The sequence below is a fragment of the Salmo trutta genome, chromosome 1 (genome assembly GCF_901001165.1).
Source record: "Salmo trutta chromosome 1, fSalTru1.1, whole genome shotgun sequence".
In the NCBI taxonomy this organism is placed as follows: Eukaryota; Metazoa; Chordata; class Actinopteri; order Salmoniformes; family Salmonidae; genus Salmo; species Salmo trutta.
In genome coordinates this window covers 13,918,143-13,945,685 of record NC_042957.1, presented here as the reverse complement: position 1 = coordinate 13,945,685, position 27,543 = coordinate 13,918,143, and the positions used below count along the sequence as shown (strand labels likewise).

The 27,543-nt window shown below is 40.2% G+C and overlaps 2 protein-coding genes across 4 annotated transcripts in view; one reads left to right on the top strand and one right to left on the bottom strand.

Moving 5' to 3' along the window:
- The window catches only part of tdrd6a (tudor domain containing 6a), a 30,549-nt gene extending 20,637 nt beyond the window's left edge, over positions 1–9,912 (top strand). For both annotated transcript variants that reach the window (XM_029719393.1, XM_029719309.1), the window contains 4 exons: positions 6,189–6,222; positions 6,347–6,423; positions 7,022–7,073; positions 9,039–9,912. In XM_029719393.1, coding sequence (XP_029575253.1) covers positions 6,189–6,222; positions 6,347–6,423; positions 7,022–7,073; positions 9,039–9,157 — 282 coding nt within the window. In that variant the 3' untranslated portion in view covers positions 9,158–9,912. The remainder of the gene's footprint in view (positions 1–6,188; positions 6,223–6,346; positions 6,424–7,021; positions 7,074–9,038) is intronic.
- A 181-nt stretch (positions 9,913–10,093) lies between these two features.
- Positions 10,094–26,908, bottom strand: LOC115165945 (platelet-activating factor acetylhydrolase). Of its 2 annotated transcripts, none has more exons than XM_029719525.1 (11): positions 26,551–26,908; positions 25,924–26,051; positions 25,668–25,818; positions 25,412–25,505; positions 25,233–25,301; positions 19,794–19,968; positions 19,290–19,403; positions 14,665–14,756; positions 12,834–13,010; positions 11,123–11,271; positions 10,094–10,955 (listed from the first exon to the last, which is right to left on the bottom strand). In XM_029719525.1, exons 1-11 carry the CDS (start codon positions 26,618–26,620, stop codon positions 10,864–10,866), a joined length of 1,311 nt encoding a protein of 436 aa, XP_029575385.1. In that variant the 5' UTR covers positions 26,621–26,908; the 3' UTR covers positions 10,094–10,863. The 2 variants fall into 2 exon arrangements, with proteins under 2 accessions (XP_029575385.1, XP_029575467.1); XM_029719607.1 differs by having other exon boundaries at positions 26,663–26,907.
- Positions 26,909–27,543: the final 635 nt, after the last annotated feature.

The following is a 27,543-nucleotide window of genomic DNA, read 5'->3' as shown; positions in this document are numbered from 1 at the left end:
GTGAAGCCGTCTCTAGAGAGTAATGCAAGGTCTCATGATCATGTGAAACATCAATTGCTATGGAAATGCTGGGATGTGTTTTTCAATGATAAATGTAATTATGATGCAACTATGACGGTGATACGATATGGATTACAATTATCATCATGAATATTAAGGCTATACACACTAGATGTTATTTATTTGGACATCACACATTATAGTCTTACTCTTATACAGGCATCGTACACACTCACTAAATCACATCCAATATCTTACAAATCAACCTACTCGGATTTACTACACACATCTTGTCTCAATTTTCTAACATCTGTGGCATTGGCTCACAGGCAAACAGGCAAGGGAATAAAACAAATATTGCTAGAACCTTTTACTTGAATTCTAAATATCAGACATTTGAAAGCTCTAATTTTGACCGTCATAATACCTCTGATGGCAGTAACTTTTTACAAGTTCTAATTATGGTCAATTTAGACTGGGAATAGTATCTAGTTATGGTAAGGCAGAAATAAGTATAGCCAGTTATAATTGTAATGGTTTAGCAGATTATAAAAAAAGGATCAGTCTTTACCTGGCTAAAAGAAAAGGAATATAACATATACTGTTTACAGGAAACTCACTCTACATCCTTAGATGAAGTTTTGTGGAAAAAGGAATGGGGTGGTGAAATCATTTTCTGTCATGGACAAAGGAACTCAAAAGGTGTGATTTATTAATTAACAAAAATTTCAATCTGTGTAAATGGTCAGGAATGATTTTCAAGGAAGGTGGATCCTTTTTGAATATGACTGTGGTCGAAAAAGAGATTTGGCCCAAATCAGGATGATCCATACTTCGAAAACATTTATACCAATTTATTGAACTTACAGGCAACAAATGATCAAATCATTATGGTAGGAGACTATAACACAGTGTTAAGTACCTCAATGGACCATAAAGGTAATCACTCTACCAACTATCATCACCGTGCCCTTAAGGAAATCACAAATATTATGGATACATTTGAAATAGTGGATATTTGGAGACTAAAAAACCCAGACCTAGTGAGATATACATGGAGGAGACTTAATCAAGCAAGTCGTCTTGACTATTTTCTTGTCTCTTTCTCTCTTGCATCAAAGGTTAAAAAAGTTTTAATAGGAGACAGAATGTGATCAGATCATGATCTAATTGGCATTCACATAACTCTTAGATTTTCCATGTGGACGGGGATATTGGAAATGTAATCAAAGTTTACTGGAGGACAACTTAGTTAAAAATAAGACAAAATAATTTATAACAGAATTTTTCCAGTATAATATAGGTTCGGCAAATCCCCTTATTGTTTGGGAGGATACCTTTTAAATGTACCTTCAGAGGTCATTCAATATTCATCAATAATAAAAAAAGCAGTTTCTGGCTAAAGAGACAAGACTAACAAGGGAAATCCATGAACTAATAGTACAGGTAGATAGCAATAAAAACAATACTACAGAGATGCAAAATAAGTTAGAGGAAAAACAAAAAGAACTTGAGGAACTTAAGAACGATCTAATGTAATCTATTACAAAAATAAAGCAAACTGGGTGGAATAAGGAGAAAAATGCACAAAATAATCTCCAATACAGGAACGCTAACAAAAATAATTTGCAGAAACTCGTTACTGAAGACTGAGTCATCTATTGTTCTCTGAATTATATTTTAAAAGAGGAAGCTAATTATTTTAGGCAGATGTTCTCTTTTCTGTCTCATCCTCTCCCGCTGAATGAAGATTACGGTAAGGAATTCTTTCCAAATAATATAAAAAATGGAAAATTGACAAAATGTACAGAAAGATCAGTGCGAATGCCAAATTACAGAGGAATAACTTTTTGAGGCTATTAAATCCTTTTAGTCTGAAAAAACCCCAGGGCTTGATGGCATACCGGTAGAGGTATATCAAGCCTTTTTTGATATACTAAAAGCTCCATTGTTAGATTGTTTTAGCTACTCTTATAGAAATGATAGTCTGTCAGGTACTCAGCAGGAAGGTCTGATTTCTCTATTATTTAAACAAGACCCAGATGGCAAATATAAAGACCCAGTCTATCTAAAAAAAACTGGAGGCCCCTTACACTTCAATATTGTGATGCAAAAATTCTAGCGAAATGCGTAGCACTCAGAATTAAAAGGGTTTTACCAGGTATTGTTCATCCTGATCAGACGGGTTTTTTGTGTGGATGATACATTGGAGATAATATACGACAACAACTAGAAATAATAGAACATCATGAATAATCTAAAAAGCCAGGCCTGGTATTTAAAGCGGATTTTGAAAAGGCATTTGATAAAGTAAGACTGGATTTTATTTATAAATGCCTCGATTTTTCAATTTCGGTAATTATTTTATTAAATGGGTAAAATTATGTATAGCAACCCCAGGTGTAAAGTAGTAAATTACGGCTTCTTCTCAGAGTTTTGAATTGTCAAGAAGGAGTTAAACAAGGGTGTCCTCTCTCACCATATCTATTCGTTGGCTATCGAAATGCTAGCTATTAAAATCAGATCCAATAACTACATTAGAGGATTAGAAATCCAAGGCTTAAAAGCAAATGTGTCCATGTATGCCGATGACGAAGTTTTATATTAAGTCCGAAAGCTAGATCCCTGCAATGTCTCATTGACGATCTAGATAGGTTTGAGTACAGAAAAGTTAATTATGATAAGTGTACAATATCACTTATTGGATCTTTAAAAAATACAACTTTTACATTACCCTGCACTTTACTTATAAAATTTGCTGATGGTGAAGTAGATATACTTGGTATTCATATCACAAAATGTTTAAATAAGCGCTCCACAATGAATTTCAATATAATTTTTTTTTTTTTAAATAGACAAGATCCTGCAACTATGGAGAGGTAAATACCTGTCTATTTATGGAAAGATTGCCTTGATTAACTCCTTAGTCATATCTCAGTTGACCCACTTATGGCGCTGCCTACTCCTGATGATTCGTTTTTCAAATTATATGAGCAAAAAATATTTCGCTTTCTGGGATGCTAAATCAGACAAAAGAAAACGTGCCTATCTATATAATGAATATAAATTGGGTGGGTTGAGATGATTAAATATAAAAGCACTAAACCTCTCTCTAAAAGCTTCACTTATTAAAAAGTTTATTTGAACCCTAAATTGTTCTCAAGTAGATTACTAAGTAAAGCTCATCCATTGTTTCAAAAAATTGCCTTTTTGCCTTTGCAGATTGCAATGTCTCATTTTCGATTAATTGAAAATTATACTTTTTTCAAAGTATCTCTCTTTTTCTAACAAGCATTGCAGAGCTGGCTACAATTTCAATTTCATCCCCCTGAAAAGAGAACAAATGTTATGGCTCTACTCAAATGTGCTGGTTGATAAAATACCTGTATTTATGGGAAAGATGCTTGAAAATGGTATTTTGGCCTTAACTCTACCATTCCAATTTAAATTTTCATTTATGTCCTTCATGGAGTTATCACAATTGTACAGGAAGGTCTGCTCAATCCAAGAGTACAACCAATTGATTACAGCATTACCCCTTAAATGGAAGAGGCAGGTGGCAGCGGGAGGAGGTAGGGAACTGGTCTGTCTGCCTAATGTAAAGGATCAAAACTTGCGGAGGAATAAAAATAGCATAAATAGGAAAGTATACCAGTTTCATTTGAGGACCAGGATGTTGACAACTGTGCCATACAGATTGCAAAATAGTTGGGAAGAGATTTTTGTACTGATTCCATGGTACAGGGTGTATAAGTTGATATATACAACAATTCAAGACTTCGGGCTTTTCAGCTGAAATTATTATATTGAATTCTTGCCACCAACAAAATGTTGAATATTTGAGGCATAAAATCATCGAAGTTCTACAGATTTTGTGAGGATACAGAATCAATAGACAATATATTTTGGTATTGCCCTCAGGTAGCCTCTATTTCTGGCCTCAGGTTCAGGAATGGCTGAAAATGCATAGCATGGATCTAAAATTGACCCCAGAAATAGTACTGTTAGGAGATCCGGAGAGACTGGGTGAGTCAATTACTGGCTTCCCTGTGGCTCAGTTGGTAGAGCATGGTGTTTGCAACGCCAGCATGGTGTGTGCAACGCCAGGGTTGTGGGTTCGATTCCCACCGGGGGCCAGTACAAAAGAAAATGCATGAAATGAAATGTATGCATTCACTACTGTAAGTCGCTCTGGATAAGAGCGTCTGCTAAATGATAAATGTAAATGTACTAATACTCTTAGTAAAAGTATTTGTCTTCAACTTGCAATCTGTGGATTCTATTCGATAGATTGAAATTGTACATTAAACATCACAGCATAGTTGCAAGATATGTGTTGCGTAGAAACCCAAAGTGGGTGGCCAGCAGAGATGGATGGAATGGGCTGGGATGTGGAATTGGAGACAAGTGGGAGTGGAGTTAGAATGATGGTCAAAGATAAAAGTCAAAATAAAACATAATAAAAAGTACGTTTGAATGACACTGGGGGGCAGTGTTTTTACAACTAATGCCGGTTTGCCTGAGGTTGATGCCGTGCAGGTGTTTGTACATCTGTTAACATGCATATACACACATATACATCTATTAACATGCATATACACACTCATATACATGCATATACACACTCATTCAATAAACGCATACAAGAACACACATACATGTAATAGTGCCAGACATGCACACAAACATATACATTTGGCATTGCTGTTATGATTTTAGTTGTCCTTGATGCCCTTTGTTTAAAAATAATATATATTTGTCTCTTCATTTTCTTGGTTGTTGGTGCATTTGGGGGTTCTTGGTGGGGAGTGGAATTGTTTATTTTTCTTCTGGGGGGGCTGTGGGAGGGGTCTCGAATGGTTGAGGGATAGCTTTTGGGGAACTGTGGGGGGGAGGGGGGGATCTTGGAGGGTTCGGGTTCACGTTTTTTGGCCTGGTGGGAGATCTGTCAACGTGCCCTTGAGCAGGGCATTGACACTGGATGCTTCTGTGTGTCGCTCTGCGTGAGAGTCTGTTGGATGACTGGTATGATGTAGTTGTTGAGCGGCTTCACTGCAAGTCTATTGTATGTTTCCGATATTAAATGTAAAAAAAAAATGAAAAACACCTGCACAGGATCGGGACATCTGAACATGCCCGAGTTACACCAGGAACGCACAATCCCTTCATCAGTGCTCAGACTGTCCACAATAGGCTGAGAGAGGCTGGACTGTGGGATTGTAGGCCTGTTGTAAGGCAGGTCCTCACCAGACATCACTGGCAACAATGTCACCTATGGGAACAATCCCACTGTCGCTGGACCAGACAAGACTGGCAAAAAGTGCTCTTCACTGACGAGCCGCGGTTTTGTCTCACCAGGGGTGATGGTCGGATTTGCGTTTATTGTCAAAGGAATAAGCGTTACACCGAGGCCTGTACTCTGGAGCGGGATCGATTTGGAGGTGGAGGGTCCGTCATGGTCTGGGGCGGTGTGTCACAGCATCATCGGACTGAGCTTGTGGTCATTGCAGGCAATCTCAACGCTGTGCGTTATTGGGAAGACATCCTCCCTCATGTGGTACCCTTCCTGCAGGCTCATCCTGACATGACCCTCCAGCATGACAATGCCTCCAACCATACTGTTCGTTCTGTGTGTGATTTCCTGCAAGACAGGAATGTCAGTGTTCTGCCATGGCCAGCGAAGAGCCCGGATCTCAACCCCATTGAGCACATTTGGGACATGTTGGATCAGAGGGTGAGGGCTAGGGCCATTCCCTCCCAGAAATGTCTGGTAACTTGCAGGTGCCTTGGTGGAAGAGTGGGGTAACATCTCACAGCAATAACTGGTAAATCTGGTGCAGTCCATGAGGAGGAGATGCACTGCCGTACTTAATGCAGCTGGTGGCCACACCAGATACCGATTTTGTTACTTTTGATTTTGACCCCCTCCCACACATTATTCAATTTCTGTTAGTCACATGTCTGTGGAACTTGTTCAGTTTGTCTGTTGTTGAATCTTATGTTCATACAAATATTTACAGATGTTAAGTTTGCTGAAAATAAACGCAGTTAACAGTGAGTACGTTTCTTTTTTTGCTGTGTGTGTGTGTGTGTGTGTATATATGTGTGTGTTATTTGAGTTGTAGTAGAGGGGTATCTTAACATTTTCTGCAACAAACTTTCACTAATATTATTCTATGCCATTTTAGGATGATCTGCTCTGTCATGAAGAAGTCTGTTCAGGTATAAGATTTCTCTTTACACAAGACTTCCAAAACTAACTCAGACATTTTCTCAATTGTGGGATGACTGTTTATGTGTTTTAGTGACTTGTTGATGTGAATTGTCAGTGTAAATGTCTTTGTAGATTGTGCAGAACAGTTTGCTGAGATTGAAGAGGCGACCGATGTGGAGGTAGTATCCAGTGCTGCTACACAGGACAAGGTAACAGAACTGTTGAGTAACACTGGAGGGAGGGGTGCTTCTTCACAGTGAGTAGGTTAACATGCACACTACTATTTCAATATTAAACTGATTATGGCAGTAGTCAGATTATGAAATAGTCATGTAAACGCCTTACTCTACTTCTCGTAAGGTCAAAATCGAAGTTGGCATACATCGATTAAAACACCTGGTTTTCTGAGCGATCTTTCGAATTGTTAAGAAATGTTAAGACTTTGATCGGTGTTCTAGCGCGTGTAGAAGTGTGTTCGGAACAACAATGTATGCGTCTTAGTTTTCACATACAAACTTTATGTCCAAACTCTGAGTCAAATATGCTTCCCAAAAATAACATGTTCACTGTGGTACATTTGTTTTGAGGAGTGATTTATTTATTATATTTTTTTCATTTATCAGTGACATCAGGTAGACTGATTCCGTGTAAACAGCATTATTAGGGAAATCGTTGTTCTTGAAAGCATGCCAACATTTTAATTAAACTATTATAATAATCTGACTATCCATAATCACATTGTGTGCATGTAACCGCACTCATTGTCTGAACTTTGAATGACACTAATGATTTTCTATTCAATTTAAGAATGATGTGCAGCTTGAGCAAGAGATGTCTTTTCCTGGCGAAGACTCTGCAGGTATGTGTTCATATCTTCGGGATCCATAGTTACTAGTTGGTCAATAATACTGTCTGATAAAACAGGCCAATGAAGGGATATGACTTATATATTTTTTTTCCATTTCTGACACTCATTTGGTATTTCATTAGGATCCCCATTAACTGTTACAAAAGCAGCAGCTACTATTCCTGGGGTCCACACAGAACATTAACAGACAAGAACAGCTCAAGGACAGAAGTACATACGTTTTTTAAAAAGGCACACGTAGCCTACATATCAATACATACACACAAACTATCTAGGTCAAATAGGGAGAGGCCTTGTGCCGGGAGGTGTTGCTTTATCTGTTTTTTTAAACCAGGTTTGCTGTTCATTTGAGCAATATGAGATGGAACAGAGTTCCATGCAATAATGGCTCTATATAATACTGTACGCTTTCTTGAATTTGTTCTGGATTTGGGGACTGTGAAAATAACCCTGGTGGCATGTCTGGTCGGGTAAGTGTGTGTGTCAGAGCTGTGTGTAAGTTGACTATGCTAACAATTTGGAATTTTCAAAACATGCAGTCAGTCTTTCCTCAACTCTTAGCCAAGAGAGACTGGCATACATAGGTATAAATACATACGTATTTATATCAGCCTTCTGATTACAATGAAGAGCAAGACGTGCTGCTCTGTTCTGTGCCAGCTGCAGCTTTAGGTCTTTCATTGCAGCACTCGACCACACAACTCTGCGATAATCAAGATAAGACAAAACTAGAGCCTGCAGGACTTGCTTTTTGGAGTGTGGCGTCAATAAAGCAGAGCATCTCTTTATTACGGACAGACCTCTCCCCATCTTTACAACCATTGAATCTATATGTTTTGACCATGACAGTTTACAATATAAGGTGACACCAAGTAATGTAGTCTCCTCAACTTGTTCAACAGACACACCATTCATTACCAGGTTCAGCTGAGGTCTAGAACTTAGGGAATTATTTGTACCAAATACAATGCTCTTAGTTTTAGAGATGTTCAGGACTAGTTTATTACTGGCTACCCATTCCAAAACAGACTGTAACTCTTAAGGGTTTCAGTGACTTCATTAGCTGTGGTTGCTGACAGTCCTTTAGGTGCCTTTTGGCAAACTGCAAGTGGCCTGTCGTGCCTTTTACTGATTAGTGGCTTTGTTTGGCCACTCTACCCTAAAGGCCTGGTTGGTGGAGTGCTGCAGAGATGGTTGTCCTTCTGGAAGGTTCTCCCATCTCCACAGAGGAACTCTGGAGCTCTGTCAGAGTGACCATCGGCTTTTTGAACACCTCCCTGACCAAAGCCCTTCTCCCCTGATTGCTCAGTTTGGCCGGACGGCCAGCTCTAAGAAGAGTCTTGGGGGTTTCAAACGTCTTCCGGTTTAAAAATTGAGGCCACTGTGTTCTTGGGGACTTTCAATATTACAGAATTTTGGTACCCTTCCCCAGATCTTTACCTTGACACAATCCTGTCTTTGACCTCAAGGCTTGGATTTTGCTCTGTCATGCACTGTCAACTGTGGGACTTTATATAGACAGATGTGTGCCTTTCCAAATCACCTCCAATCAATTGAACTTACCACAGGTGGACTCCCAAGTTGTAGAGACATCTCAAGGATGATCAATGGAAACAGGATGCACCTGAGCTCAATTTCATAGCAAAGGGTCTGAATACTTATTTATATATGGTAACTTGTTTTCGCTTTGTCATTTATAGGGTAGTGTGTAGATTGAGAGCATTTATTTCATACATTTTAGAATAAGGCTGTAACGTAACAATGTGGGAAAAAAGGAAGGGCATCATCATCATACATGGACACACACATGCTTTGTTTGTTGCCAGTGGCAGGTCATTGGTGAAGAGGGCCTAGAGCTCATTGATATGATCAACCATTCGTAACCAGGAAAAATAGGATATTTGTATTTCTGATTTTCTCATCACATCTCTCTGCCCTCACCTTTCTCCCATACAGAAGTTGTGATGTCACAGGTGACCCATCTCAGCCTGAGAGTGGAGGAGAACTCCGATGATGACATCATCTTTGTGTCAGAGTCTCGGACCACGCAGGAACAAAGCCAGTCCAGTGACTAGTGTGTTGCTGTGCAGGCACACATTCAGTTCTATTCCATGTTGTTATCTGGGACGTTAAATCAATCTGTTCAGTGGCATTTTGTTTGCATTCTGTGTCTAGTTTATTTGGTAATTTGCTTTTGCTTTTTCCTTTATTTAGCTGTAAGCACCCATCGTCACCTCATTTGGCTCAAGTTAGCCATTTGTCTCTAGATCAGAAATACCTCAGAGGGTTTACTACAAAGCAGGTTCAATGAGTTAGCCAGCTAACTTTGATAAGCAACCAGAAATAACTATTGATTTTCTGGAATATAAAAAAAGCAAAATGTAGATGTTTTAGTTGGCTGAATCAATTAGACAATGCCAATTATTATTTTTAACATATATTAGTTAGCTGGCAAACTCCTTAATTGTGCTTTGTAGTATACTACTCTGTCAATTTTTCTAAACTTGGTATGGACAATCTTTGAAATAACATGACACTGTCTTTGGATGGTTGTTGCAATATGTTTCATCAGTATTGTAAACGGAAACTCCTTTCATCCAGTGTCGGTCAGCCTAGTGTATTTATGGAACACTGCACAATTGATCTGTTTAGTTTGTCATTTTGCCAAAGTTCTATATATTCAATTGTTGTTGACTTTAAACATTGAATATGGACAGAAAGTGTGTCCAATGTGAAAGGCTTTCACAAGATGGTTGTTCCTGTATAGAAATGTGCAGAGTGTTCTGAGAATTTTTTGTTTACACAATACATAATCTTGCACTTCCTTCCACATGTCGTTCTCTTTGTCCTACCAGCAGCTATGATTGTTTTTAATCTTGTCACACCACCACTACTACAATGTCCTCAGCAGTCTAGTGTCAATGCTGTTTGCATTATTTGATGACATTACTACAAAGAGTTCATAATCTTCACATAAGCCATTTCTCCCCACAGAATAATTGATCAAGGACTCACAGTATCCATAATTTATAGTTGTATACAAATCAGATGCATTGGATTACAGTAGTGTACAAATTGAAATATTTCAGAATTGAAACGCATGGAAATGAAGTTGAGTGATCCAGGGCTGTATTTGTGTGCCAAACAGAACTGAAATGAGTGTTCCTCATTGGACAAGTTCAGGTTGTTTTAGTGCCTAATGAATATGACCCAAAAGGATGGAAATACAGGTAGATTAAGGCACATGGCATATTCATGGAGCTGGTTCAAAGGAATCAAACATCTCATCCTTGTGACTAATATTGTCATCAATTTGCTATTTTTGTTGCGTCTTTTCAAGTAGTATTTTGCTACATTCTATCAATCTGTGCAATCATGCTAGATACATAAATTAACCATCTAGGCGTCATAAACAAAGTCTTGGAATTATATTTCTAAAGACTCCTGCCTTTTCAAAATTGACTTAATATCCCATACAGGTGTAAAATGTTATACACTACAACCATAATTAGTTCAGGTACAAAGATACTGTTGAGTGCAGTGTTCCTACAAAACCGGAAAACTTGATTAGCTTGACATTACTTGGAAATACAGTATACCTCTCCAAGCAGTCATAATTTATGTACTGGTGAAGACTGACTGTAGTAGAAATCACTGCTCTATTTGACATATCCATGATTAAAACTACATTCAAGGCTCAGTGCAATAAATATTGGCACTTTGAGTTAGTGGAATTGGCTGGAAACCATACATCCCTCTGAGGTCCATAGCGCAGATGGAACTAAGATATTTCAGTAACATTGGTGCCTGGAATGAGGTTGTGGTCCTTGCCCTCTATTAGATGGTCCCATTGATTGAAGTCTTTATCTAAACCTGCAAAACAAAGGCAAACCCGTTTGACACATTCCTCTGTTTTATCAAATTAAAATATATTCTAAGGAAAAAAGCTTCCACACACACAATGACATTTGGACATGTCCGATGCACCTGTTGAACCAACCCTTGTTTACAAATCAAATTAACTCTGTACAGATCCTTACCTAGATGTCTCTGCAGGAATGCTAGCGATGCTCTATTACAGAGATCAATGCCGACCTGAGGGTCGAGCTCTCCTTTCAGCTTCAGGATCTTCCCTATCCAGTTGCCAGTCAGAAAGGTAAAGTCTGGGAAGCTCTGGTGAACGGTTCCCCTGTGCGGGAAGAAGAGAATATAAGATTACTCCATTGTCATTTTCATATCAAATAAATAAAACAATTCTTAACCCAACCCCCTGAGAAACAAAGAAGTTGGATGCCAGGGTCAGCTACAGAATATATATTTTTTAATGTCATGATGTGCCCCTCACATAACAATTGAGGCAACTGTGTTCTTTGAATGGTGAACTGAAACCATTTAAAGAGTGAAAAGAAGATCCTCCTTGGAAGGCAATAAACGACAGGTATTTATTGTACCCATACTGGTTTCAAAATCAGGAAGTGGCATTGTAAGTGCCAGACACGAGTTATAAAGGCCAGCAGGAAAGCAGATTTAGCAAGGGTGCTTGTTTGTTCTCTTGCACAACTCAACTGGACCAAAGAGAGGGCTGAGCCGACAACATCACTAAAACGATGTGCATGCTTCCATTGGACAGGAGTCAAATCAAATTTGATTTGTCACATGCGCCGAATACAAGAGGTGTAGACCTTACAGTGAAATGCTTACTTACAAGCCATTAACCAACAATGCTTTAAGAAGTTACGTAAAAAATAATTAAAGAGCAGCAGTAAAATAACAATAGCGAGGCTATATACAGGGGGTACCGGTACAGAGTCAATGTGCGGGGCACCGGGTAATTTCGGTAATATGTACATGCAGGTAGAGTTAAAGTGACTACATAGATGATAAACAGAGTAGCAGCAGCTTAAAAGAGGGGCCTTTGATAATTGGTTCAGGAGTCTCATGGCTTGGGGGTAGAAGCTGTTAAGAAGTCTTTTGGACCTAGACTTGGCGTTCCGGTACCGCTTGCTGTGCGGTAGCAGAGAGAACAGTCTGTGACTAGGGTGGCTGGAGTCTTTGGCAATTGTTAGGACCTTCCTCTGACACCACCTGGTATAGAGGTCCTGGATGGCAGGAAGCTTGGCCCCAGTGATGTACTGGGCCGTACGTACTACCCTCTGTAGTACCTTGCGGTCGGAAGGCCGAGCGGTTTCCATACCAGGCAGTGATGCAACCAGTCAAGATAATCTCGATGGTGCAGCTATAGAACCTTTTGAAGATCTGAGGACCCATGACAAACCTTTCAGTCTCCTGAGGGGAAATAGTGCCCTCTTCAGGACTGTCTTGGCTCTCAACATGCTCCACTACAGCCCCGTCAATGAGAATGGGGGTGTGCTCGGTCCTCCTTTTCCTGTAGTCTACAATCATCTCCCGTGTCTTGATCACGTTGAGGGAGAGGTTGTTGTGATTCTGGACAGCCAGATTACTCGCAAGAATGACAAGAAAGTGGCTAATTTCATCTTGTTCTTGATACCTTCTCTTGTTTTGACTGATTTCATGTCAATGCTAATATGGCAAATCAAAAGGGAACCACAGCGCTAAATGGCAAAAAAATCGCTAGCTAGCTAACCAACAATTGTACGATGTATTTGAGACTGCATATTTATTTATGTTTTCAATAAACATTGGAGACCAAAGATAGCTTACAATAATTTAAGCTAACTGTGTCTTTCACATTGTCATCTCAGTAACAGTGAATGTATTTTCTTTCCATACTTGATGGTGATCATTTTCCTCTGCATGGATGTGGAGGAGGAGTCCAGTTTCCTCATGCGACTGATGTTCCCGGCCCACTGGAACTTCTCAGAGTTAATGAAGAAGATTGGCTGCTTTACCCTGGCATAGATCTCGTCATCCAGGGGGAACATCCATGCGTCCAGGGCAATGCCACACCTGAGGAGATCAACATAAATATACAAATAATATTGTGAGTTCGGGGGTGCCCCAACCAGGACTCGAACCTAGGTCCAGCAACTGTCAACCCAACATCTTATCTGTTATGCCAAGAGATCTGAACCTCTTGACGAGGTTTCTAGGTGTTATGTTAAGGTCGCTATAATATTATAATATAGTCATTTCAGTGGTTGAAAAAGTACCCTATTGTCATACTTGAGTAAAAGTATAGACACGTTAATAAAAAGTTACTCAAGTAAAAGTCTAAAAGTATTTGGTTCTAAATATACTTAAGTATCAAAAGTAAAAATCATTTCAAATTTCTTATATTAAGCAAAGCAGACGGCACCCTTTTCTTGGTTTAAAAATGTACGGATAGCAATGGGCACTACAACACTCAGACACAATTTACAAATGAAGCATTTGTGTTTAGTGAGTGCTAGATCAGAGGCAGTAGGGATGAACAGGGATGTTCTCTTGACAAGTGCATGAATTGGACCATTTTCCTGCCCTGCTAAGCATTCAAAATGTAACGAGTACTTTTGTGTAAAAAGTACATTATTTTCTTTAGGAAGGTAGTGAAGTAAAAGTGGTCAAAAATATAAATAGTAAAGTACAGATACCCCAAAAAACAACTTAAGTAGTACTGTAAAGTATTTCTACTTAAGTACTTTACGGCACTGGGTTAATTTAGCAAGAGAGCTAGGTACTTCTCCAGCACTAGAAAAACAGACTTAATTGATGTACGCCAACAACCATCTGAGGGATGTGATGGGAAAATGTTATTGTGTGAAGAGACAGCCTTAAATGTTCATCTTGTTTTTCGTGTCATAAATACTCTTTGGTTCCTGCCTGTGCTTGGTAAAGATATGCGAGGTGACATCACCCCCTCCTTAGGACCATCTGGCAGAATGGCCAGAATATGTTCTTTAAGATAGGAGACGGTGCCAGACACATGCAGGAACCAACCCTATGAACCATGCAAATATAACTTGTCTGTGTCAGCAGTATATAAGAGAACAAACGGGACTGCGCCGACAGAGCTCACTTCAGACCGGTACTTTATGCATCTAAGTTTGACTGTGACCTCTCCAGCTTGCTGTTAATAAACAATGATTCATTCAAGATTGATTTCAGGTGTCCCTGGTGGTAATTTCCACGACAAGGTGTTGAATTTCCAAGACAAGGTGTTGAATTTCCATGACAGGGGACTGGTCTGCAACATCACATTGAGGTTTAAGAAACACTAATTTAGAATATATTTTTATACAAAGCGACACTGTATAGTGTGTATTATTTTCAGTGTAAAATATGGGCTGTGGGGGAATCAAACTCACAACTCTGGTGTTTTATTGTGTTACTATTTACCTTTATCTATTTGTTAATTTTCTTACTTTTTAACCGCATTGTTGGGAAAAGGATCGTAAGTAATTCACGGTAAAGTCTACACTTGATGTACTCTGCGCATGTGACAAATACAATGTGATTTGGTTTGATTCAAGCACCATGTTCCAAGGAAACATTTTGAACCATCTCACCTTAATGTGCCATTTGATGAAATTGATTAGACTTTAGTAGAGAGAGGAAAATGTTATGAAAATGTGAAAACTGAAGCGATTTGGAATGTGATGAAATTGAGAGGGGTAACTCTTACTTGAAGTTGACATCTTTGCAGAGGGCTTCTATCACTGTTGCTCCCCCAAAAGAATGGCCCATCACCGCTATCCGGCACAAGTCCATAGAGTTCTGGGAAAGAAGGAAGATACAGGGTGATGTCATTCATTACCAGTAACACCGGATATGATTCAAACAGCAGAAAAAGTAATCGTACTAAAAGTTTGAACACGAGTTGACTGAATACCAATCGAACTTTCAGCCAACATGCACAACTTGTAGGGCCTGTTAATTATCCAATGTGGAGGAATATGTCAAAACAGTTATTAAAAACTGTCATTCAACAAAATAAAAAACAGGTGGCCCTGTTTCTTTAGTTTGCTCTACATCAGAGGTTCCCAAACTTTTTATAGTCCCGTACCCCTTCAAACATTCAACCTCCAGCTGCGTACCCCCTCTAGGGTCAGCGCACTCTCAAATGTTGTTTTTGCCATCATTGTAAGCCTTCCACACACACACACTATACAATACATTCATTAAACATAACAATGACTGAGTTTTTGTCACAACCCGGCTCATAGGAAGTGACAAAGAGCTCTTATAGGACCAGGGCACAAATAATAATAAACAATCATTTTGCTCTTTATTTAGCCATCTTACATATAAAACTTAATTTGTTCATCAAAAATTGTGAATAACTCACCACAGGTTAATGAGAAGGGTGTGTTTGAAAGGTTGCACATACAGTTGAAGTCAGAAGTTTACATACACCTTAGCCAAATACATTTAAACTCAGCTTTTCACAATTCCTGACATTCAATCCTGGTAAAAATTCCCTGTCTTAGGTCAGTTAGGATCACCACTTTATTTTAAGAATGTAAAATGTCAGAATAATAGTAGAGAGAATGATTTATTTCAGCTTTTATTTCTTTCATCACATTCCCAGTGGGTCAGAAGTTTACACGCACTCAATTAGTATTCGATAGCATTGCCTTTAAATTGTTTAACTTGGGTCAAACGTTTTGGGAAGCCTTCCACAAGCTTCCCACAATAAGTTGGGTGAATTCTGGGCCATTCCTCCTGACAGAGCTGGTGTAACTGAGTCAGGTTTGTATGCCTCGCTCGCACACGCCTTTTCAGTTCTGCCCACAAATCTTCTATAGGATTGAGGTCAGGGCTTTGTGATGGTCACTCCAATACCTTGACTTTGTTGTCCTTAAGCCATTTTGTCACAACTTTGGAAGTATGCTTGGGGTCATTGTCCATTTGGAAGACCCATTTGCGACCGAGCTTTACCTTCCTGACTGATGTCTTGAGACGTTGCTTCAATATATCCACATCATTTTCCATCCTCATGATGCCATCTATTTTGTGAAGTGCACCAGTCCGTCCTGCAGCAAAGCACCCCCACAACATGATGCTGGCACCCCCGTGCTTCACGGTATGGACGGTGTTCTTTGGCTTGCAAGCCTCCCCATTTTTCCTCCAAACATAACGATGGTCGTTATGGCCAAACAGTTCTATTTTTGTTTCATCAGACCAGAGGACATTTCTCCAAAAAGTACGATATTTGTCCCCATGTACAGTTGCAAACCGTAGTCTGGATTTTTTAATGGCGGTTTTGGAGCAGTGGCTTCTTCCTTGCTGAGCGACCTTTCAGGTTATGTCTATATAGGACTCGTTTCACTATGGACATAGATACTTTTGTACCTGTTTTCTCCAGCATCTTCACAAGGTCCTTTGCTGTTGTTCTGGGATTGATTTGCACTTTTCGCACCAAAGTACGTTCATCTCTAGGAGACAGAACACGTCTCCTTCCTGAGCGGTAGTACAGCTGCGTGGTCCCATGGTGTTTATACTTGCGTACTGTTGTTTGTACAGATGAACGTGGTACCGTCAGACGTTTGGAAATTTCTCCCAAGGATGAACCAGACTTGTGGAGGTCTACAATTGCTTTTCAGAGGTCTTATCTGATTTATTTTTTTTCCCATGATGTCAAGCAAAGAGGCACTGAGTTTGAAGGTAGGCCTTGAAATACATCCACAGATACACCTCCAATTGACTCAAATGATGTCCATTCGCCTATCAGAAGCTTCTAAAGCTATGGCATCATTTTCTGGAATTTTCCAAGCTGTTTAGAGGTTGAAAAACGAGTTTTAATGACTCCAACCTAGTGTATGTAAACTTCTAACTTCAACTGTAACTCTGCAATGTTGGGTTGTATTGGAGAGTCTCAGTCTTAAATCATTTTCCACACACAGTTTGTGCATGTATTTAGTTTTCATGCTAGTGAGGGCTGAGAATCAACTCTCACATAGGTACGTGGTTGCAAAGGGCATCAGTGTCTTACAGCGCGATTTGCCAAGGCAGGATACTCTTGAGCACAGCCCAATCCAAAAATCTGTTAGTAGCTTCTGATTAAATTCAATTTTCACAAAACCGCTTGTTGCAATTTCGATGAGGCTCTCTTGTTCAGATATCGGTAAGTGGACTGGAGGCAGGGCATGAAAAAGATAAAGAATCCAGTTGTTTGTGTCGTCCATTTCGGGAAAGTACCTGCGTAATTGCGCACCCAACTCACTCAGGTGCTTCGCTATATCACATTTGACATTGTCCATAAGCTTGAGTTCATTTCCACACAAATAATCATACAATGGAAAGACCTGTGTGTTGTCCTTGTTAATGCAGACAGAGAAGAGCTCCAACTTCTTAATCATAGCCTCAATTTTGTCCCGCACATTGAATATAGTTGCGGAGAGTCCCTGTAATCTTAGATTCAGATCATTCAGGCGAGAAAAAACATCAACCAGATAGGCCAGTCCTGTGAGAAACTCGTCATCATGCAAGCGGTCAGACAAGTGAAAATTATGGTCAGTAAAGAAAACTTTAAGCTAGTCTGTCAGTTCAAAAAAACGTGTCAATACTTTGTCCCTTGATAACCAGCTCACTTCTGTATGTTGTAAAAGCGTTACATGGTCGCTGCCCATATCATTACATAGTGCAGAAAATACATGAGAGTTCAGGGGCCTTGCTTTAACAAAGTTAACCATTTTCACTGTGGTGTCCAAAATGTCTTTCAAGCTGTCATGCATTCCTTTGGCAGCAAGAGCCTCTCGGTGGATGCTGCAGTGTACCGAAGTGGCGTCGGAAGCAACTGCTTGCACGCACGTTACCACTCCACTATGTCTCCCTGTCATGGCTTTTGCGCCATCAGTACAGATACCAACACATCTTGACCATCAAAGTCCACTTGATGTCACAAAGCTGTCCAGTACTTAAAAAAAAAACCCTCTCCTGTAGTCCTGGTTTCCAGTGGTTTGAAGAAGAGGATGTCTTCCTTAATTGACCCCCCATAAACGTAACGGACATATACCAGGAACTGTGCCAGGCCCGCCACGTCTGTTGACTCATCCAGCTGTAATGCATAGAATTCACTGGCTTGTATGCGAAACAATAATTGTTTCAAAACATCTCCTGCCATGTCACTGATGCGTCGTGAAAAAGTGTTGTTTGATGAAGAATTGTCTGTATAGTTTTTTTTGCCTTTTCCCCCAGCATTGTCCCAGCCATATACACGGCAGCAGGAAGAATTAAGTCCTCCACAATAGTATGGGGCTTGCCTGTCCTAGCCACTCGGACGCTTCTAGCCCCTTCTTATGAATGGTATCTGTTGCTTTTATACATGTCTTACTACTCGAAAGTCGTCTTAATTCTCGCTCAAAAAACTCCTGTGGCTTATTTTTCAAATTGCCATGTTTTGTTTTAAATGTCTGCGCAAGAGTGAAGGTTTCATCAAGTTGTGAGATAGTACTTTTGCACATATAACATACTGTGGCTGAGGAAAGGCACTACTCCCAATATAAGTGAACCGCAAATCAATATAGTTCTCATCATATTTGCACCTCTTCGATGGTCCAACGTCCCTGTCTGTTGTTAGGTGCTTTCCCGGGTAAGGGGGCAGTAGCTCTTCAGCTGCATCAGATTCACAACGGTCAGTGTCCATGCTAGCAGGGCTAACAACAAATGTAGAATTACTGATGCTAGCATTGGATGGGCTCGTGGAAGCAGAACAACTTGTGTCGTCGACAGGTGCAGATGTAGTACTGCTGGTAGTAGCAGTACTACCAGTAGAGCTGGTATGTCTCTATGGACGCGGGCCTTACTTTTTTTTAACCATTTATCCATTTTTGAGAAAACGGAATGAGCAGCAGCTACGTTTGGCTACATACGGACCATTAGTGGAATTCCCGCGAGAGAGTAACGGTTAATATGATTGGATGTTAATTATTTGACTAGGCTACCTGTATTTGACATTGTGTTGTTATTTCGTTGAACACTAGATGGTTTAATTTTATTTTTGGCAGTGAAACGAGGCTACTCGGGCGGAAAGAAAACTCACCCAAATGTATAGCCCCGTTGGAAAATATAAATGGACTGTTTGAATTTTTTTTATGTGAATCATATTTTTATTTGGCGTACACCCGACGGTATTTCGCTTACCCCAGTTTGGGAACACCTGCTCTACATAAAGGGTCAAGTGGTGTTGTGAGTAGGCAGAGTATTGTCTAAAAGAAGTTAATTTAGCCATTCCCAGCGGCAGAGAACACAAAAGGGTTCAAAAGCCGCTGGTCACTGATTGTTTCATTTGAGACATAAAATATTCACCTCCAAAGTCGTCCAGTCAAACTCTGTCTGAAGCACGTTCTCCATCTTTTTTCCTGAGTTGATTTGGATGAGTGTATCCAAAGCCTTTATGCACTCGTCAGCTCGCTGTTTCACCTAGAAATAGACAGTTCAATATTATGCTTAGTTCTCAAATACATGAAATTCTCTTCCTAACACAATGCAATGCGGAGTAATATGTCCAGTGTGGCTCAGTTGGTAGATCATGGCGCTTGCAACACCAGTGTTGTGGGTTTGATTCCCACAGGGGACCAGTACAAAAATGTATGCACTCACTACTGTAAGTCGCTCTGGATAAAAGCATCTTCTAAATGACTAAAATGTAAAAATATAATACAAATGCAATATTCCATGTTATGGCAGTAGTGATATCACATTCATAAAACAAATGTATTACTCAAATGTATGGTCCTGAGGAATGGCTCAGACAAGCAGATAAAAGGGTCTACACATGATTACACTGTATGTGACATATTTAATGTGTACCTGTTTATTCCTAAGGGGGAATTCACTCTCGCCTGGTTTCAGAGATCGGTAGTACATCCATTCCTCTACCAGGTTCTCTGGGGGCTCAGGGTTGGGTTTAGGCGACGACGCCTCATCTTTCTCAGGCTCTTGAGGCTTTTGATGGTAGAAGTATGTCGCAGATGCAGATTCATCCCTAGAGTAAAACACCAAATAGCTATCGTTCAGCGGCAGCAATACTGACATTATATCCTTTCGGTTGTTGTACAATGCTGACAGAGATCTGAAAAAAGTGTTTTCTTTTAAAAAATACACAAGTGTGCTTTAATGAATAGGATATAGGAAAACTTTTTGAGTACATGTGTAATATTACATATTAAGTGTAAATAAACAGTAATGGCATACGTACAGTACCAGTCAAAAGTTAAGACACCTACTCATTCAAGGGTTTTTCTTTATTTGTACTATATACTTTCTACATTGTAGAATAATAGTGAAGAGATAGAAACTATGAAATAACACATATGGAATCATGTAGTAACCAAAAAAGTGAAACAAATCAAAATATATTTTATATTTCAGATTCTTCAAAGTAGCCACCCTTTGCCTTGATACATTCTTTGCACGCTCTTGGCATTCTCTCAAAAAAGCTTCATGCACGATAGCTAAGGAAGTCTTGAGGTTTTGCTGCCTGAGGTAGAGTATCTCATGATAAGCTGTAGACCACACTATCTACCTAGAGTTATCATGTGTATTTTTCGTAGCTGTCTACATACCACCACAGACTGATGCTGGCACTAAGACCACACTGAATGAGCTGTATTCCATCATAAGCAAACAGGAAAACGCTCATTCAGAGGCGGCGCACCTAGTAGCCTGGGACTTTAATGCAGGGAAACTTAAATCCTTCTTACCAAATTTCTATCAACATGTTAAATATGCAACCAGAGGGGAAAAAACTATGGACCACCTTTACTCCACACACAGAGATGCATACAAAGCTCTCCCTTGCCCTCCATTTGGCAAATCTGACCATAATTCTATGCACCTGATTCCTGCTTACAAGATAAAATTAAAGCAGGAAGCACCAGTGACTCGGTCTATAAAATAGTGGTCAGATGAAGCAGATGCTAAGCTATAGGACTGTTTTTCTAGCACAGACTGGAATATGTTCCGGGATTCCTCCGATGGCATCGAGGAGTACACCACATCAGTCATTGGCTTCATCAATAAGTGCATCGATGACGTCATCCTCACAGTGACCGTACGTACATACCCCAACCAGCAGTCATGGATTACAGGCAACATCCGGACTGTGATAAAGGGTAGAGCTGCCGCTTTCAAGGAGCGGGACTCTTGACCTGGAAGCTTATAAGAAATCCTGCTATGCCCTCCGACGAACCATCAAACAGGCAAAGTGTCAATACAGGACTAAGATCAAATCGTACTACACCGGCTCTGACACTCATTGGATGTGGCAGGGCTTGCAAACCATTACAGACTACAAAAGGGAAGCACAGCCAAGAGCTGCCCATTGACACGAGCCTACCAGACGAGATAGAACTAGTTTATGCCCGCTTCGAGGCAAATAACACTAAAACATGCATGAGAGCACCAGCTGTTCCGGAAGAGTGTGTGATCACGCTCTCCGCAGCCGATGTGAGTTAGACCTTTAAACAGGTCAACATTCACAAGGTCGCAGGGCCAGGCGGATTACCAGGACGTGTACTGAGAGCATGCGCTGACCAACTGGCAAGTGTCTTCATTGACATTTTCAACCTCACCCTCTCCGAGTCTGTAATACCTACATGTTTTAAGTAGACCACCATAGTCCCTGTGCCCAAGAACACTAAGGTAACCTGCCTAAATGACTACCGACCCATAGCACTCACATCTGTAGCCATGAAGTGCTTTGAAAGGCTGGTCATGACTCACATCAACACCATCATCCCAGAAACCCTATACTAACTCCAATTTGCATACCGCCCTAACAAATCCACAGATGATGCAATCTCTATTGCACTCCACACTGCCCTTTCCCACCTGGACAAAAGGAACACCTATGTGAGAATTCTATTCATTGACTACAGCTCAGTGTTCAACACCATAGTGCCCTCAAAGCTCATCAATAAGCTAAGGACCCTGAGACTAAACACCTCCCTCTGCAATTGGATCCTGGACTTCCTGATGGGCCACCCCCAGGTGGTAAGGGTAGGTAACAACACATCCGCCACGCTGATCCTCAACACAGGGGCCCCTCAGGGGTGTGTGCTCATTCCCCTCCTGTACACTCACGACTGCACGGCCAGGCACGACTCCAACACCAATATTAATGTTTGTCGATGGCACAATAGTGGTGGTGAAGTCGTGAAGAGGGCACGACAAAACCTATTCCCCCTCAGGAGACTGAAAAGATTTGGCATGGGTCCTTAGATTCTCAAAAGGTTCTACAGCTGCACCACCGACAGCATCCTGACTGGTTGCATCACTGCCTGGTATGGCAACTGCTCGGCCTCCAACCGCAAGGCAGACAGAGGGTAGTGCGTACGGCCCAGTACACCACTGGGGCCAAGCTTCCTGCCATCTAGGACCTCTATACCAGGCGGTGTCAGAGGAAGGCCCTTAAAAATTGTCAAAGACACAAGCCACCCTAGTCATAGTGTTCTCTCTGCTACCGCAAGGCAAGCTGTACTGGAGTGCCAACTCTAGGTCCAAGAGGCTTCTAAACAGCTTCTACACCCAAGCCATAAGACTCCTGAACAGATAATCAAATGGCCACCCAGACTATTTGCAATGCCCCTCCCCCTTTACACCGCTGCTACTCTCGGTTGTTATCTATGCATAGTCACTTTAATAACTCTACCTACATGTACATATTACCTCAACTAACCGGTGCCCCCGCACATTGACTCTGTACTGGTACCCCCTGTGTATAGTCTTGCTATTGTTATTTTACTGCTGCTCTTTAATTACTTGTTACTTTAATTTCTTGTTCTTTTTTTTACTGCATTGTTGGTTAGGGGCTCGTAAGTAAGCATTTCATTTTAAGGTCTAAACCTGTTGTATTCGGCGCATGTGACTAATACAATTTGATGAGGAACACTTTTCCAACAGTCTTGAAGGAGTTCCCACATATGCTATGCACTTGGCTGCTTTTCCTTCACTTTGTGGTCCAACTCATCCCAAACCATCTCAATTGGGTTGAGGTCAGGTTATTGAGGAGGCCAGGTCATCTGCTGCAGCACTCCATCATTGTCCTTCTTGGTCAAATAGCCCTTACACAGCCTGGAGGTGTTGGGTCATTGTCCTGTCCATTGAAAGGTGGGTCATTGTCCTGTCCATAGCCTGGAGGTGTTGGGTCATTGTCCTGTCATTGTCCATTGAAAAACAAATGATAGTCGCACTAAGCGCAAATCAGATGGGATATCGCAGCAGAATGCTGTGGTAGCCATGCTGGTTAAGTGTGCCTTGAATTCTAAATAAATCACAGACAGTGTCACCAGCAACGCACCCCCAAACGTCACACCTCCTCCATGCTTCATGGTGGGAACAAAACATGTAGAGATAATCCGTTCACTTACTCTGCGTCTCACAAAGACACGGTGGTTGGAACCAAAAATCTCACATTTGGACTCATCAGACCAAAGGACAGATTTACACCGGTCTAATGTCCATTGCTTATGGTTCTTGTCCCATGCAGGTCTCTTCTTACTGGTGTCCTTTAGTAGTGGTTTCTTTGCAGCAATTCGACCATGAAGGCCTGATTCACGCAGTCTCCTCTGAACAGTTGATGTTGAGATGTGTCTGTTACTTGAAGTCTGTGAAGCATTTATTTGGGCAGCAATTTCTGAGGCTGGTAACTAAAATGAACTTATCCTCTGCAACAAAGGTAACTGAGTCTTCCTTTACTTTGCAGTCCTCATGAGATCCAGTTTCATCATAGCGTTTGATGGTTCTTGCGACTGCACTTGAAGAAACTTTAAAAGTTCTTGAAATTTTCCGTATTGACTGACCTTCATGTCTTAAAGTAATTATGGACTGTCGTTTCGCTTTGCTTATTTGAGCTGTTCTTGCCATAATATGGACTTGGTATTTTACCAAATAGGGCTATCTTCTGTATACCAACCCTACCTTGTCACAACACAACTGATTGGCTCAAACGCATTAAGAAGGAAAGAAATTCCACTATTTAATTTTTAACAAATCACACCTGTTAATTGAAATGCATTCCAGATGACTACCTCATGAAGCTGGTTGGGAGAATCCCAAGCATGTGCAAAGCTGTCATCAAGGCAAAGGTTGGCTACATTGAAGAATCTCAAATATATTTTGATTTGTTGAACACTACTACATGATTCCATGTGTTATTTCATAGTTTTGATGTCTTCACTATTATTCTACAATGTAGAAAATAGGAAAAATAAGGAAAAACCCTTGAATGAGTAGGTGTGCCCAAACTTTTGACTGGTACTGTACATACATATAATATGACATATTAAGTGTGGATAAACAGTAATGTTGTACATTAGTCAGAGATTGTCTATCTAGGCCTAACACATATAGCATTAACACCTCCGTTACCACACTCACTCGTTTGGCTGACAAACCAATCTGATTCATACAGATTGATAAAACGGCTGACAAACCAACCAGATTCCTACAGATTGATAAAACGGCTGACAAACTAACCAGATTCATACAGATTGATAAAACGTTTGGTGTTAACATGTGTATTTACAACTGCACAGGAACAAAAAAATAAATAATCTTAACTGAAATAGAGGTTTTTCACTTGAAAGTCAAAAACTTTCAAGACTAAATTATTCAAAATTCAAATGAATTTGGTTAGAGGCAAGTGATTCTCGTTTATGTGTAATATATCTGATCTGTGGTAAGTTGCAGGTGCCTACAGGGTAAAAAATAGCAATTGAACTCGTTTTGAAAAGAGAAAACAGACAATTCTGCTCCATTGCATTCCATTGTTAGGTGCAAGAGTGACAATATATTTAACTGCATCTTTAACACAACACAATAGCCAGTTCAGTGCCGCTGAAATTCACAGAAGTCCACAGCAGCAAGCTTAACCTGTATAGGCTGTGGTGGGCTTTAGGCCATAACCCCATGACAGACAGGGTTAGGCCACAGACCAGCCATTATGCTATCCATATAGTACCAGCAGTCCATACTGATAAAAATGTGATGACCTAGTTTGTACCATTGTACCACTCCTACCCTGAGATAAACAGGCAGGCCGCTCACGCCTGCTGCCTATACGAGGGCGACTGTCTGTGTATTTATGGAGAGTTCTATGTCATTGTTAGCTTAAGAACATTAACTGTTGACTGGAATCTCATCCCTTCCTCTGTCCATTAGATTAGGGAGCGCTTTTCAAAGTCTCTTTTCATGAATGAAGTGGACAGAGACTGTGTTTACAGTGTGTGTGTAGAGAGTGTGGAGTACCTGTGTTCCACTGATGCTACTATGAAGCCTTGTGAGGCCAGTTCTGTGCATATGGCTGAATATAAAGTTCTGGGAGGAAAAGAAGTGAGGCATAAGATCATGTCCATATAATAACATAATATAATGTCCATATAATGGAGGATGTACATTTAAGGTGAACAATAAACTTCTGTTTGTACCTGAAAGCTCCAAGTCCATGAGAGAAGATGACTACTGGATACTTCCCATTTTGTTTATATGAGCCATTCAGGGCAGCAGGTATCTTAAAAGATCCTTTATAAAACACCAGAAACAACATGTTATAACAACTCAAGCACAGTTTGTGATTTAATAACCTCTACTGTATACTACATAAAACATTGTAAATCTAGCCCACCTGATTTTGATGTTCCAGGATCACTATAGCTAAAATAACTAAATGGTCAAAGTATTTACCAAAGAGGTAATTGAAAATCTTTTCACTCAGGCCTCTGTTGATTTTCATGAAGTCTGCAAGCCCATAGAAATATCCTTTACATGGGATCCAGTCTGGTTTTTCAGCATTGTCGGACGCTACACATGGATAGTATAACCTAAAGAATGTTCCCTGGTGACAGACAGTTTAAATGATTGTTACCAGTTGGTTTGGTATTTGGGAAATATACTTTTTCCTAGCTAGTAGGAAAATGACAAAAATAACAACACTGTTTACCTCTACAGTGTGATCCATCATGAAATCTGAACATCCCACTGCATTAGGCCCTTTTGCTGGTGGGATTCCCAGGTTGTTGCTACAGGAGTTTCCCATAGCTGCGAAGAGACTCAATGTGCACCTGTGATCTGTAAACGCATTACAATGTCAGTGAGTCAGCGTGAATAAGCACATATCTAGATGGTAGATACGGCGCAGGAAGTTATTTCAACAGTCTTCGTATATTACATGAGACTACAGTTTCCCAATAAAGGAGCATGAAGTCAAATTATGTGATGAAAGACAGCACCTAGCAAGCTGTCTTTGGATCCTCAATGTGTATATATAGCTGATAGTTAAAACATTACATAAATCATTAACTAACTAGCCACGACGTTAAGACCGATTTAGTTACAACCAGCTAGATCATGGCATTAATAAATTAACGTTAGCAAGTATGAACGTAATTGACTAACGTTAGCTATCATGAGTAACTAGGAATGGATAGATGCCAAACATTTAAAACTTTTATTTGTTAGCTTTCTGATGCTAGTTATAACTCTTTAGTTTTATAATATGGTTTACCTTTTAAAGCTAACAACTACAAATTACAAATTAGTTCGATTCAATTCAGTAACGTATCCATACCTGATCCTGTCCTTGACCACTGATAAATCTTTTTAGCTAATAACTGTATGAGTCCACCATTAGCGAACATCGACCTCTAGGTTGCCTGATAAAGTTAGATAGAAAGACGTACCGGTTGCTAGCTAGCTAGGTCAACATTATCAGGTGAAACCTGTTTAAAAGTATGTCATTCGGGAGTGGCTTCCTTAGCGCATTCAAATGTGGACACACATTTAGTATGAGTTGGGTTAGACAAGTCGGGACTAGTGATGCACCAACTGACGTAGCTACTAGCTGGTTAGCTTAGCATTAGCACTTGCTAGCTACAGACTGCCTTCAAAAAGCATGGTCTCGTGTGTCTTCATTGCTTCTGTCTGCTGTAGTAGCAAAGATGCTTGTATAGCTAAACCACTAAACCAAGATACACCACAACCTGTCGTTTTAAACGGGAACAAATTAGTCATAGTGGGCAGAACAAACAAGGAGGTGGGCGGAGCCAAGCGCGAGCTAGCAAGATCCTATTGGCGTGTATAATTTTATATTTGCATATTTCTGTTGGGGAACGTCTACTCTGTAAAGTGCGCATGTGCAAAAACTAAATTCGCCTTTGCACTCGTTTTAAACAACGTAATTTTTTAAAACCTTTGGCAAAAGCTAAAGTCTACAAAACCAGTCCACTCTGTTCGTAACATATTCTAGTTTTGGGAACAAAAAACTGTATTGAGATCAAATGTTTAGTCGATGAGAAATTTTGCAGAATGTCGGCGAAAAACCATCTCGTTCCATCTTCTCCCACTGCAGCCCACTGGATTTCCTCTAACTATCATATTTGGTAGTGAGGGAAACGCCAAGCAGATGCTTCACATTTATACATCTGGTGAAATATCTGTCTCATTGTTCTGTCGGTGATAATAGTATGGTTGGCAATCGCTTTGTGATTATTTGCATATTTATTGCATGACACAAACATTGTACAGATCAATATGCAAATATCACAAATAACAAAATATCACA

Bases quoted from the DNA above. Each gene is read 5' to 3' on its own strand.
- LOC115165945 (XM_029719525.1), bottom strand. From the start codon at position 26,620: ATGTTCGCTAATGGTGGACTCATACAGTTATTAGCTAAAAAGATTTAT. The intron at 26,052-26,550 runs GTATGGATACGT...ATGCGTTTACAG, and splicing joins GTGGTCAAGGACAGGATCAG to ATCACAGGTGCACATTGAGT. The intron at 19,404-19,793 runs GTACACATTAAA...GTCTATTTCTAG, and splicing joins TCCCCCTTAGGAATAAACAG to GTGAAACAGCGAGCTGACGA.